This window comes from Nerophis ophidion, linkage group LG20 (assembly GCF_033978795.1).
Source record: "Nerophis ophidion isolate RoL-2023_Sa linkage group LG20, RoL_Noph_v1.0, whole genome shotgun sequence".
In the NCBI taxonomy this organism is placed as follows: domain Eukaryota; kingdom Metazoa; phylum Chordata; class Actinopteri; order Syngnathiformes; family Syngnathidae; genus Nerophis; species Nerophis ophidion.
This window is the reverse complement of record NC_084630.1, coordinates 14,980,795-14,995,430: the sequence shown is the minus strand read 5'-3', so window position 1 is coordinate 14,995,430 and position 14,636 is coordinate 14,980,795. Positions and strand designations below refer to the sequence as shown.

The window sequence follows — 14,636 nt, the reverse complement described above, 5'->3', positions numbered from 1 at the left end:
CTATCCCCGTTTAAACAAGAAAATCTCATTTCAATAGGCCTTTAACATTGTCACGTTGAAAATTCATTCTAAGACTATTTGATTTGCCTGGGCAGCTAGGAGACACCGGGAGAAACAAGCGGTGGAAAATGGATTAGAAAGGAAAGATTTAAAAAAATAATAACAAAAAAATTTAAAAATAAAAATAAAAATAAATGCTGGGGAGCCTGATCCGGCCCGTTGGCCGTAGTTTGGGGACCCCTGATATAGTCCAATATCTTGTAACCATGTGTAATAGGCACTTTGAAGTGTCTGAGGCAAAGGAGAGCGTCATAAACGAGAAAATGAGGAAGCTCTTCTCTGGGCAGGTTCTCACCGCAGCTTTAAAGTCAAGTTCAGGAAGCCTCCTTTCTCTTTGTGTGCACCGAGAGTACCCCCCCGATCACGTAAGATTCAATGGCCGCTAACAGCAGGCGCTTCGGAGTATGGCGCATACGCGTGGTCACCTTTTTTCTGTGCGGTAAGAATTTTTCAAAGCCTGCCGTCAACTCCATATAATCGGATATAAAATGAATGTGGTGGGCTATAAATCTAATATGCTGTTACTCACGTTTTATTTAGCAGGTGTGTGGACTGGGGGAGTGGCTGTCAATGTGGAAGGTTTGGAAGGTGCTGAAGTGTCCTTCCAGTGCGATCACAACAATGCATCTTGGAAAAAGAAATACTTTTGCAGGGATCCGTGCGAGAATGAGGACATATTGGCCAAAGTAAAACCTGGGGAAAGAGCCACACGGGGTAAACTACGTCTGGAGGACGCGGGGAATGGAGTCTTCAGTGTGACCTTTAAGCAACTCCAGCTGTCAGACTCTGGGACTTACTGGTGTGCTGTGGATAGGCCCGGGTTCGACACCTTCATTGAAGTGAAGCTACAAGTCAAAGGTCTTTCTTTTTCACTTATATGAAATTACTTCAACCCTGTTTGCTCTTTAATAAATGGCATGATCCATACAGCTGTTGAAGTCCATACAACGACATCTGTACCCATCAGGTCTACCACATATTGGACCACCACTTACACCTCTACGCAAACAACACCTGAAATGGACCTGGGTGCAAACTGGCCTACAGGTAAGAAGGTTTAATTCAAGACGAACCATTCACCAAATAGCATATTTCTGCATGATACTTTACTTTATCTGACAGGTTCTGGATGTTTGCTTTCATTTAGTCCCATAGGGCAGTGGTTCTCAACCTTTTCTCAGTGATGTACCCCCTGTGAACATGTTTTTAATTCAAGTACCCCCTAACCAGAGCAGAGCATTTTTGGTTGAAAAAAGAGATAAGGAAGTAAATTACAGCACTATGTCATCAGTTTCTGATTTTTTAAATTGTTTAACAGTGCAAAATATTGCTAATTTGTCTTTCTTTTTCACTTATATGAAATTACTTCAACCCTGTTTGCTCTTTAATAAATGGCATGATCCATACAGCTGTTGAAGTCCATACAACGACATCTGTACCCATCAGGTCTACCACATATTGGACCACCACTTACACCTCTACGCAAACAACACCTGAAATGGACCTGGGTGCAAACTGGCCTACAGGTAAGAAGGTTTAATTCAAGACGAACCATTCACCAAATAGCATATTTCTGTATGATACTTTACTTTATCTGACAGGTTCTGGATGTTTGTTTTCATTTAGTCCCATAGGGCAGTGGTTCTCAACCTTTTCTCAGTGATGTACCCCCTGTGAACATTTTTTTAATTCAAGTACCCCCTAACCAGAGCAGAGCATTTTTGGTTGAAAAAAAGAGATAAGGAAGTAAATTACAGCACTATGTCATCAGTTTCTGATTTTTTAAATTGTTTAACAGTGCAAAATATTGCTAATTTGTTGTGGTCTTTCTTGAACTATTTGGAAAAAAATATGTAAAAATAACTAAAAACTTGTTGAAAAATAAACAAGTGATTCAATTATAAATAAAGATTTCTGCACATAGAAGTAATCATCAACTTAAAGCTCCCTCTTTGGGGAATGTAATAGAGATCCATCTGGATTCATCAACTTAATTCTAAACATTTCTTCACAAAAAATACATTTTTAATATTTATGGAACATGTCCACAAAAAAATCTAGCTGTCAACAGTGAATATTGCATTGTTGCATTTCTTTTCACAGTTTATGAACTTACATTCATATTTTGTTGAAGTATTATTCATTAAAAATATTTATAAAGGATTTTTGAATTGTTGCTACAAAACAGCTTCATTATTGCAGGAGATCAATCTTTAATAGCTGACTACAAACAGTTTAATACACAAACATTTATTAAATATATTTATTTAATAAATATATTTATATATGATTTTTGAATTGTTGGTATTTTTAGAATATTTGAAAAAAATCTCATATACCCCTTGCCATACCTTCAAGTACCCCCAGGGATACGCGTACCACCCTTTTGAGAACCACTGCCTTAGGGTCCCATTCGTTCTTGCACACAAGTGTTGCTGGCATCAAAATCTAAAGTTAGTGACTATATGTAAAAAAATTTTTTTTTTATCAGTTTAAACATCAAATATGTTGTCTTTGTAGCATATTCAATTGAATATGAGTTGAAAATGATTTGACAATTATTGTATTCCGTGTATATTTACATCTAACATAATTTCCAAACTCTTATGGAAATGGGGTTTGTATATCATTCATATATTATATATATATATATATATATATATATAATATGTTAAATATGTATTATTAATATTGCCTATTGTGAGCGAACTGTGGTGCTGAATTCCCCCCAGGGATCAAAAAAGGACTTTCTATTCTATTTTAAGTCAGTGTGTTTCCACTGTGCCGTGGGAAATTATGCAACTTCACCTAATTGGTCCAAAAAATAGTTTTTGCAAATCAATATTTACAATCTGCAAATAACGGGCCGTTGCTTAGAGTCTGTGCTGTGTAGAACTCAGCAGGGTAACCACGTAATACTCCATGTCAGTAGGTGGCAGCAGGTAGTTCATTGCTTTGTAAAAGTCGGAATGTGTCGCGTGAGACGAGGGTGCTTTGTTGGGATCCCAATATGTAGACCAAAGCGGGAGGCTGCGTGCAGGTGAAAAGGTATGTAATCCTTAAACCAAAAATGAAGAAAAGGGAACGGGAAAGGAAAAGGCAATGCAAAACGAAAGTGAAACTGAACTGGCTACAAAGTAAACAGAAACAAAATGCTGGATGACAGCAAAAACTCACAGCGTCCACATGACATGACAATCAACAATGTCCACAAAAAGAAGAATAGCAACAATTGAAATAGTCTTGCTTGCTAAAACACAAAGCAGGTGCGGGGTGTAGCGGTCAAAAGGAAAACATAAAACTGCTACAGGAAAACACCAACAAAACAGGAAAGGCCAAAAAATTAACAGCACAAGACAATAACTAAAGCACTACACACGGGAAAACACAAACCGCAAACACAAATTCGTATTATCCCGCGGAGGAAATACAAAATGTCAAAACGTAAGTTTAAGAAAGGGGGGACTGCTCTCGGTAGCCTAATGCGTTCAAATAAATATTTGTCACTTCGGGCAAATAGGTCTAAATGGTCGTGAATTATGCGCTCCTTCCCCAGGGCATGACCTGCGGCATCTTGCAGTAGCAGCAAAAGCATTGCCATTGTGCGTGTGTGTGTGCGCGTGTGTGTGTGTGTGTGTGTGTGTGTGTGCGCACACGGTATTTTGAAATGTCTATATATTGCTCATTTTGCTATATGTCTGTCAGTCGTCTTAACTATATCTATCTATCTATGATATGAATTTAACATTAGACAATAGAAGTCAGTCACTTGTTTGGCATGTCTGACACAAACCATACCACACCATACCGTCAAAACGAAGTCTACGAGTAAAACTGTGGGATTTAATCAGTGCAGTTGTGAAGAAAACCTTCCTGTTGTTTCTTAGTACTCAGGGCCTGCAAAGACTCACAATAAATGTTTAACAAGAGGGCCTTCACACCTAGATATTATTATTTATTATCAGATGTAGTAATGCGCTACATTTACCCCGTTACATCTACTTGAGTAACTTTTGGGATAAATTCTACTTCTAAGAGTAGTTTTAATTCAACCTACTTTTACTTGAGTATATTTATAGAGAAAAATTGCTACTTTTACTCCGTTCCATTTATCTACATTCAGCTCGCTACTGATTTTTATCGATCTGTTAATGCACGCTTTGTTTTGTTTGTCAGACAGACTTTCAAAGTAGGATCTATCACATGCCTGCGTTTTACCAATCAAATGCAGTCACTGGTGACGTTTGACTCCGTTTCACCAATAAAACAGTGCCAAGCGGTCACATGAATAACTGCACACTTTTTTGTATACCTTTATTTATAAATTTTAACATTTACAAACAGTTGAAAATAATAATCAAAATAAGTACAAAAACAGTACAAAACAGTATAAAAAACGTACAAAACAGCGCCAGGGGGTTGTAAATTCAAAGTAACAAAAATACAATCCAAAAAATATATATATAAAATAAACAAAGTGCAAAGCCATAGGCTCTCTCAATCTCAGTAAATAACTTAAATTTGGAACACAGCATCATCATTTTCACAGCTTTTTGGTTGTTAGAGGTAGAGTGTTTTAATGTAGAGTTCTAAATCTTTTTAAAGGCACAAAAAACAGGTCGGGTATTGAGAAACTTACATTTATGAATATAAAACTGAGCCAATAGTATAATGAGGTTGCAAAGGTAAAATACATTTTCAATTTTTTTTTCATTAAAGCGTAAAACCAAATATATATTACTTAATATGTTATTGCTTAAGAGATATTCCTGGCTGTGAATTTATTCATTGCTATTTTTATGTTTTTGTGCATTACTTGTTGCCGTCATCATTAAACGAGCAGGTTTTTTCACAACATACTTTTACTCAAGTAAATATTTGGGTGACTATTCCTTACTTTTACTTCAGTAATACATCTCTAAAGTAACAGTACTCTTGAGTACAATTTCTGGCTACTCTACCCACCTCTATTATTAATCTTGCTTTATCGCTATTACTACTTTTTTTTTTCTTCCATGAGTGAATAGAGGTAGAGGATGTGAAAAGAGACAAAACCGAAATTGTCTGAAGTCGGGTGAAAAAGTTGCGTTTAAGACCGACTATTGAAGACTAACAGATCTTACATTTTTCAAAACAACACTTTACAGTGATAGAATATATATTTCCCTTTTTTTTGTTTTGTTTCCACTGCATTATTTTTACAGCAATGGCCTTGTTTTTGAGCTCTTATTTATTTACCTGAATGTGAATGAGTCTGTGTTGGTGATCCTGACCTTACTCTGTTTTATTGATATCGTTATTTGAATGTGTTATTTGAATAAACCAACCTGCCGGAATTTAGAAATATATATATATTAGGGGTGTGGGGAAAAATCGCCTCGAATACGAATAGTTTACGTTGTGCGATTTAGAATCGATTCTCATTTTTCAAAAATCGATTTTTTAAATTATTTTTTTTATCAATCCAACAAACCACTAGACAGCAATACCATAACAATGTAATCCAATTCCAAAACCAAACCTGACCCAGCAACACTCAGAACTGCAATAAACAGAGCAATTGAGAGGAGACACAAACACGACACAGAACATACCAAAAGTAATGAAACAAAAATTTATATTATCAACAACAGGATCAATATTAATTATAATTTCAGCATAGCAGTGATTAAAACTCCTTCACTGACAATATCATTAGACATTTATAAAAATAATAAAAGAACAATCGTGTCACAGTCGCTTACACTTGCATCGCATCTCATAAGCTTGTCCAATGTTTTCACAAAGATAAAATAAGTCATATTTTTGGTTCGTTTAATAGTTAAAACAAATTTACATTATTGCAATCAGTTGATAAAACATTGTCCTTTACAATTATGAAAGCTTTTTTTTTATTTTTTAAATCTACTACTCTGCTAGCATGTCAGCAGACTGGGGTAGATCCTGCTGAAATTCTATGTATTGAATGAATACGGAATCGTTTTGAATCGGAAAAATGTCGTTTTTGAATCGAGAATCGAATAAAAAAACAAAACTATATATTATCGAATCGTGACCCCAAGAATCGATATTGAATCGAATCGTGGGACACCCAAGGATATATATATATATATATATATATATATATATATATATACTGTATATATATATATACATACACTAAAGATGCCCAATAATGGCTTTTTTGCCGATATCCTGATGATTTCCCAACTCTTAATTATCAATTTATGCCTAAAATTTATGCCTAATTTTGTTGTGATGCCCCGCTGGATGCATTAAACAATGTAGCAAGATTTTCCAAAATAAATCCACTCAAGTTATGGAAAAAAAATGCCAACATGGCACTGCCATATTTATTATTGAAGTCACACAGTGCATTATTTTTTTTAACATGCCTCAAAACAACAGTTTGGAATTTGGGACATGCTCTCCCTGAGACAGCATGAGGAGGTTGAGGTGGGGAGGGTGTTAGGGGGTAGCGGGGGTGTATTATGTAGCGTCCCAGAAGAGTTAGAGCTGCAAGGGGTTCTGGGTATTTGTTCTGTTGTGTTACGTTGCGGATGTTTTACTCGAAATGTGTTTGTCATTCTTGTTTGGTGTGGGTTCACAATGTTGCAGCCTTTAATGTGAATATACAGTAATTTGGTGACACATTCTAACTTTTACAATTGCTTACCCTTATTTTCTCTCTTCTGATCAGCTGCTGTTTGGTATGGTATTTCTGGGGCTGGTGCTGTGCTTTTTACATTGGTGCTTGCTGGGACCTTCAGGAAGTGCAGATCAAAAGTGGGACGACAAGCCATTATCTTCAACAGTGCAGACAATATGGTCGATGACGAGGTAAGACAAGGCACTTCTGTGTTCCCACACACTAAAAAATGCTGGGTTATTTTGATAACCCGACTTATGAATTTACCATGAATTGATTAACGTGGATCCCGACTTAAACAAGTTGAAAAACTTATTCTGGTGTTACTATTTAGTGGTCAATCATACGGCATATGTACTGTACTGTGCAATCTACTAATAAAAGTTTCAATCAATGAGTTGCGAATGTTGGGTTAAATGTTGGAGTTATTTTTATGAAGAGCAATCCATTTTTAGGGTTATAAGGGTACTATCTTAACTCAATTTCTGGGTTTTCAAAGCTATGAACTATTTTTGGGTTGTTTTTCAATGGGTAAAAGGCTTTTTTTTTTTTAGATAAAAATGTACTTTTTTTCAAAGGGAATTTTAGTAAGGATTAATCTCATTAACATTATTTACAATCACACATCTTATGTACATTAAAATATTTGAGCATGCTGTATAGAACTACTATGATCTTACACGGCAATTCTTGTAAAAAAAAATTATGTCACTCATTTCTTGTCAAGCTTTGACTTGGTTTTGGTTTGATTTCCCTAAGTGCGAAGCGAATGGAGTGGAAACTGCGTGAAGGTAGGTACATATTTAATTTATTTACTCATAAACTAAAAACAGGAACAAACAAAAAGCGCGCACAGTGGTGGTACAAAAAACTGGGCTATGAAACAAAAGACTAGCACAAAGGCAATTAACTATAAACATGAAAAAAAAACATGCACTGTGGCATAAATAACAAAAAAACTTACTGTGACAAGTGTATGAGAAAAGCAGCATGGATATCATGGGTGCAGGACGTGATGTTGCCAGACTGACTACCTGGTAACTGTGGCTTAAATAATGAACATGATAAGTGCAAACAGGTGTGAGACAAGACAGGTGAACTGATTGGTCGTCATGGTGACAAAACAGGGAGTGGAAAAAAAAGGAACTTAAAGAGTCGAAAGGTAAAACAGCACCTGGTCTCCCATCCAAGTACTAACCAGGTCAGACACTGCTTAGCTTTGAGAACAAACAAGATTGGGGATGCTCAGGGCAGTATGGCCATACACACTCAGGATCATACATGACAGATGAAAACTAATTAGTTGGCATGGTAACAAGACAAACAAGGAAATGCAAAACAGAACTAAATGTCCAAAAAACTAAACCAAACATGACCAAAACAAAACATGAACCATAGGCGTGACATATCTTGCTTTTGAGTATATTTTAATAAAATAAAAATAATTTTGATCAGTAGTTGGGAAGGAGTAGGACAAACCAGCAGTAGAATTGATCAATTTTAACATACTATTGGGTCAAGGAGCGCTAAATTGCACAACCCAATATTTGGGTTTGGAATAACTGAAGGAAATGGGAAATAAAAGCTGTCATTAACACCTTAAAGGCCTACTGAAACCCACTACTATCCACCACGCAGTCTGATAGTTTATATATCAATGAGGAAATCTTAACATTGCAACACATGCCAATACGGCCTTTTTAGTTTACTAAATGGCAATTTTAAATTTCCCGGGAGTTTCGTCTTGAAAACGTTGTGTAATGATGACGTGTACGCTAGACGTCCCGGGTTTTTAGGAAGTATGAGCGCTACGCACACCCACACAGCTAAAAGTCGTCTGCTTTAACGGCATAATTACACAGTATTTTGGAGCTCTGTGTTGCTGAATCTTTTTCAATGTGTTCAATTAATATTGGTGAAGTCAAAGTAGCAAGATGGAGTTGTGAAGCTTTAGCTTTTAGCCACACAAACACACGGTGATTCCTTGTTTAAAATTCCTGGAGGTGAAAATGTACTATGGATCAGAGCGCGGTCAAGCCAACATGAAACACGACGGAATGTCAACCAGCAGGTTTCGGTGATAAAATTGTGATTAAAAAGTCAGTTCTTACCGGAGAAAAGCTGAGCTTGCCCCGTCCATAGCTGCCGTCGACTCCCCTGAGACACTGAGCGTCAAGACACCCGTGGAGACACGCTTCTGACTATCAGGTACTATTTAACTCACTAAAACTCTAGCAACACAATAGAAAGACAAGGGATTTCCCAGAATTATCCTACCAAATGTGTCTAAAAACATCGAATCCGTCCCAATGCAATCGCGTTTTTTTTTTTTTTACTTTTTCTAGTCCGTCGCTATCAATATCCTCAAACACAAATCTTTCATCTTCGCTCAAATTAATGGGGAAATTGTCGTTTTCTCGGTCTGAATAGCACTTTTTGTTGGAGGCTCCCATTAAAATAAATGTGAATATGTGAGGAGCCCCCACACGTGTGACGTCATCGTCTGCGACTTCCGGTAGAGGCAAGGCTTTTGTCTTAGCACCGAAAGTTGCGAACTTTATCGTGGATCTTCTCTACTAAATCCTTTCAGCAAAAATATGGCAATATCGCGAAATGATCAAGTATGACACACAGAATTGACCTGCTATCCCCGTTTAAATAAGAAAATCAAATTTCAGTAGGCCTTTAAAAGAAAAAAAAATAGGTTCCATTGGGCTCAGGATAATAAGTTATGGACTAAGCATGACCGGATGAAAGTCATATTCAGTGATGAATCGCAAATTTGCCTTGGGAAAGGCGATGATGCCGGAAATTATGTTTGGTGTCGTTCTAATGAGATTTATGAAGACGACTGCCTGAAGAAAACATGTAAATGTCCACATTCATTGATGATATGGGGCTGCATGTCAGTAATGGCCCTGAGGAGATGGTTGTTACATTTTCAATAAATGCAAACGTTTACATTGACATTTTGGACACTTTTCTTATTCTATCAATCGAAAGGATGTTTGGGGATGATGACATCATTTTTCAAGATGATAATGCATCTTGCCATAGAGCAAAATCTGAACACATTCCTTGGAGAAATATAGGTAAGGTTAATGTCATGGCCTGCCAATAGCCCGGACGTCAATCCAAATGCACATTTTTGGTGAAAATGGTCTGAAGCTGATCTGTCTACAGTAATCAGAGTAAGTTAGAGCAAGATCAATGAAGAATATTGTTTGTCTCTCGGAAAGTTCATGTTTCAGAGACTGCAAGCTGTTATAAAAGCCAGAGGTGGTGCAACAAAGTACCAATGTGTTGTTTTTGTTCTATTTTTTCATGAGTCCATCTTTTTCACTCTTGGTGATCCAAAACTAAAACTGTTACTGACGACTACAATTCACATTCTTTATTTCTTAGTGTTTCATAAAGCCGGAAAGTTTCTGTTTTTGTATGACTTAAGTTTTGAACTGAATGAACATCCTTCAAGTCTGGTGATTCCATAATTTCCCAGGGGTTGTATAGAGGCCGTCCAGAAACTTGGGGGTCCCTAGTACGAATCCAGCTTCCACCATCTCATTTTCATCTCACCTACTCGGTGACCAAGTGGTTAGAGTGCCCGCCCCCAGCAGACAATAACCAACATTATGTTTCATGTTCATTGGAAATTCCCCCGACAGCTCGTACAGCAAATGAATATGTTTGTCTTGATACAAGGAATAATGTTAGCTAACTTAGCATCAACTTAAGACAATGATGTTGCCTAGCTAGCTAGGATTTCACTTACATCTCTCATTCCTGCTGCTTCTCTGCTGCGGGCGAATAACTTTCTTAAAACCATCTAGGAGTCACAGTTTGAGTCAAATCAAAATCAAAATAATGTAATTAACAAATTGTTGTTGGCTAACGTTACCTACCTCACGCAGTGATTTTCACTCTCTATCTCTCTCTCTCTCTCTCTCTCTCAACCGAAGTCTCGATCCACACGTGAATAAATTACCATATTAATTAGCCATGTGCTCATTGTTTCGTGGAGTGAATACAGTAGCAATCAATTACCATACTAAGTAGTATGTGCACTGTTGTCTATGTTATGTAGACTTAAAACTCTGAAGCGTTTTTTTTAATTGGTGAATTTTTTACTGGGGCACTGCGGATCAACAGTGGGGCACATGCCCCACTGAAATTTGTCTGGCGACGCCCCTGGATTTAGGGCTATATAAATAAACATTGATTGATTGATACATAGGGCAGGGCTATTCAACTGGCAGAGCCACATGTAAACAAACTTTTAGTTTTGTCCCACCGAACATCACTTAAAAAGGTTTGATGAAACCATTCATCGTCAATCCTCCTCTTGATAAAACAGTAACCTTGCAATTATTAGCAGACGCCATTGTTAAGGGAATCGTTGAACAAAAAAGGCAAGCGATTCCAAGGAATTAATTCACCAAGAACCGGTTTTCGATTCCCATCCCTAATAACGTCATATATTCACCTAGTATTGAAGATGTATTATTAACATATCTATTCATAAAAAAAACTTCTTGCAACATTTAATTCTGGATATTTCCAGGCCGGGGCAACTTCACCGTGTTAAAATTTGTATTTTTTTGTTGTTGTCCAAATCGCACTACTACAGTTTATCGCCCAGAAAAAGTGATGTTCTGTATATCCCGTCCAAATTAGGAAAACAGCACAGAGTGGACCTTTGGAGCATATCAATGATCCATCCATCCATTTTCTACCGCTTATTCCCATTCGGGGTCGCGGGGGGCGCTGGCGCCTATCTCAGCTACAATCGGGCGGAAGGCGGGGTACACCCTGGACAAGTCGCCACCTCATCGATCAATCAAAGTTTATTTATATGGTGTCAAGACTTGGACTATGGTGCAGTTTGTTTTAGCCATGGTGCAAAGCGACATGGCTAAGTTGTCACGACTTGGACTATGGGATAGTTGGTTTTACCAACGCAAAGGGAAATTGGCACGAGCGAGAAGTGAATGTAAGTACATTTTGATTTACACTAACAAACTACAAAAAGGCAAACAAATGGCGCGCACAATGGCGGAGAAAAAAACTTAATTAAATAGATAATTAAAAACAGGTGTGAGAACTGAGGACAGGGGCATGACATGAGGGCAAGGTGAAAATCAATGAGTTGGCATGGTAACAAAGAAAACAAGGAAATGCAGGAACAGGACCTGAGTGTCCAAAAAATAAAACCAAACATGACAAAAACAAAACCTGATCCCATGGGCGTGACAGAAGGTAATGATATCTTTTATTATTACTTCAAAAAAATGGAATAAACGAAAGGCGCTCTCAGCAGAGGATCAAAAACTTGGCTAATAAAACAAAACTACCACAAAGGCAAAACTATGGACATAAAACAAAACTAACAAACTATGGCATGAAAAACTTACTTGGACCGAGAAAGAGCATGGATAACATGGGTGTGTAGGAGGTGATAGAGGGTGAAAGGTGGGTCTATTAAAAGGCTAGTGTATACAACTTAGTTTAAAATGGGACTATGATGTTGTGAATGTAAAGGAAAATGAGTGTTTCCATGAGCACAGCTGGAAGCACACCAAAAAACCCTCATTTAAATAGGGTGGTCTGTACCACATTTAAACTCGTTATCAATTGCACATGCAGTCTTAGTAGATCACCCGCAACATGCCCACTAATAGGCCAAACAATTTTATAGTTTCATCCATTAATTTTCTACTGCTTGTCCCTTTTGGGGTCGTGGGAGAGGGGGTGCTGGAGCCAGTTTGCACATGCTATTTAGCACTAGTTTTTTTTATTTGTAGATCAGACCCTGAGTGTTTTCACTTTATCAAGCCTTTTTTTAACATTCCGCACTAAAAAAAAAAAAAGCAAATATATCTGATTTGGGCTGATATCGTATTGGATCAGTATTAATACTAAAGGCTCCAATAACTGGACACCACTATAATTTACTACTGCATGTAAACCCATAGAGACTAGGTGACACAATTCGTTATTCGTTAAGTGTCTTTTTTCACTTTTAACACAAAATGTTTCTTTTTTTTTCCACACAGGAAAACGTTTACGTCAACTCTGGAGAAGAACTACGATCCATCAAGAGAAATCCAGCACAGTTCTCTGATGGTCACCAATCAAACAAGGACCCAACAACTAATCCCATCTATGAAAATATTATCAACACCAAATATTCTCATGGTTCCACCGGCTTAGCTTCAAAAGTCCATCATTTATAAATCTAGATGTTGTCGCATGATTGTACACACATTATAATGTGTGTACAATTTGAGTTAACATGTACTTTGTAAAAATAGAATAATATAAACGTCGCCAGTCATGCAAATAAAACCCAAAGAGCTCGCCTCTTCTTTGTTTTTGTCAAAGCAGAATCTTTCATAGTGACAAAGGTTGGAGAGCTGCACACCGAGTGTAAAAGTTGAAGTTAAGCAGGGAAGAGTTCTAATTAAGAAAACCTGTAAATGTTTTTATTTTGCACAACATTTTTATTATATTGAATGAAGTACTTGCCATGTATGTGTATTGCTCAAAAATCCTGCACATCTAATTGAATTCTGGTTGGAGTCAAATATTGTAGCATAAAAATCAGTAAGGTCAAAAACAACACGTTTACGCACGTGATTAAGCTATAGATTATTATATTAATGATGTATATACGTCTATTAGTCACATAATTTTGCTTACCTTAACCATAGACGGTTACCTGAATATATATATATATATATATATATATATATATATATATATATGTAGCTGAGATGGGCGCCAGCGCCCCCCGCGACCACAAAAGGGAATAAGCAGTAGAAAATGGATGGATATATATATACATATATACATGTCTTGATTGGATTATACAGAGAATAGTGCTGGATACCGTGGTAGAGCGCAAAATGTAGGTGTGGGAAAAATCACAAGACTACTTCATCTCTACAGAACTGTTTCGTGAGGGGTTCCCTCAATCATCAGATTTCCTGATGATTGAGGGAACCCCTCATGAAACAGTTCTGTAGAGATGAAGTAGTTTTGTGATTTTTCCCACACCTACATACATATACACATATATATAAATATATATATATATATATATATATATATATATATATATATATATATATATATATATATACTCGATGTAATCATAGTAGTATCGACTAGTTACGCTCTTGTACTTGGTATCATTACAGTGGATGTCAGGTGTAGATCCACCCATGGCATTTGTTTACATTGTGATGCCGGTGAGCTATTGTATCCTCCTACGGTGTGTAGTGAAGCATGTTTACCTATTCCTCGTCTTGCAGGGATGATACTTGTAAAAAAGCTCACTTTATTTGTCGCCATGGAGGAGAGGATTAGTGATTTTTGAAGTACCTAAAACACTGCCAACGGCGGATGGACGTCTAACTCGCCCGCCATGTTTTAAAGCAATTCTCCCTGAGGGTCTTTTGGTGTTATAGCTTCACCTTTATCGTCAGTTTTTAAGCCAAAATGCGTCCGTTCTCCCTTTTCTGTCTACACACCGTGTCTGCTTGTAAGTACTCCGTGATTGTGCGCTGCCGAACATGCTCCATTGCTCGTAAAACCGGCAATGACACGACGAGATGATGACGCGCCATCATGCCTGAAAAAAATATGGCGAAGTGGTACTTTTCAAACTAAGTATAGAACCGTGTTTGATTCATTAGTACCGCGATACTATACTAGTTCCGGTATACCGGACAACCTTACAATGCATACGTCAGAGCAAAGATGAGTGAGGAGACTCCGATTCATGTGCTTACTGGTAAATTTTTGCTTCAAATGTTTCAAAATCAAAACACCAAAATAAACTGGACTGGACTGGACTATTGGCAAGTTCTGAACAAATACACGTGTAAACATTATTAAAAAAATCTTTGATGACATTCTGACAATA

The 14,636-nt window shown here is 37.2% G+C and overlaps 1 protein-coding gene across 5 annotated transcripts; it reads left to right on the top strand.

Moving 5' to 3' along the window:
- The first annotated feature begins 364 nt into the window (after positions 1-364).
- On the top strand, positions 365-13,427 carry LOC133538584 (CMRF35-like molecule 5). Of its 5 annotated transcripts, none has more exons than XM_061880238.1 (7): positions 402-499; positions 601-918; positions 991-1,107; positions 1,507-1,586; positions 6,761-6,900; positions 7,469-7,500; positions 12,763-13,427. In XM_061880238.1, the coding sequence occupies exons 1-7, from the start codon at positions 436-438 to the stop codon at positions 12,828-12,830; spliced, it is 819 nt and encodes a 272-aa protein (XP_061736222.1). In that variant the 5' UTR covers positions 402-435; the 3' UTR covers positions 12,831-13,427. The 5 variants fall into 5 exon arrangements, with proteins under 5 accessions (XP_061736220.1, XP_061736222.1, XP_061736223.1 ...); XM_061880239.1 differs by having other exon boundaries at positions 1,470-1,586; positions 12,763-12,900; XM_061880236.1 differs by lacking the exon at positions 7,469-7,500 and having other exon boundaries at positions 365-499; positions 604-918; positions 1,470-1,586.
- Positions 13,428-14,636: the final 1,209 nt, after the last annotated feature.

What these genes read in the sequence shown, in the direction of transcription:
- LOC133538584 (XM_061880234.1), top strand. Translation starts at nt 436, where the DNA reads ATGGCCGCTAACAGCAGGCGCTTCGGAGTATGGCGCATACGCGTGGTC. An exon ending in GGTCACCTTTTTTCTGTGCG is followed by an intron (nt 500 to 600) that starts GTAAGAATTTTT and finishes CGTTTTATTTAG; the next exon opens with CAGGTGTGTGGACTGGGGGA. An exon ending in ACAATATGGTCGATGACGAG is followed by an intron (nt 6,901 to 12,762) that starts GTAAGACAAGGC and finishes TTTTCCACACAG; the next exon opens with GAAAACGTTTACGTCAACTC.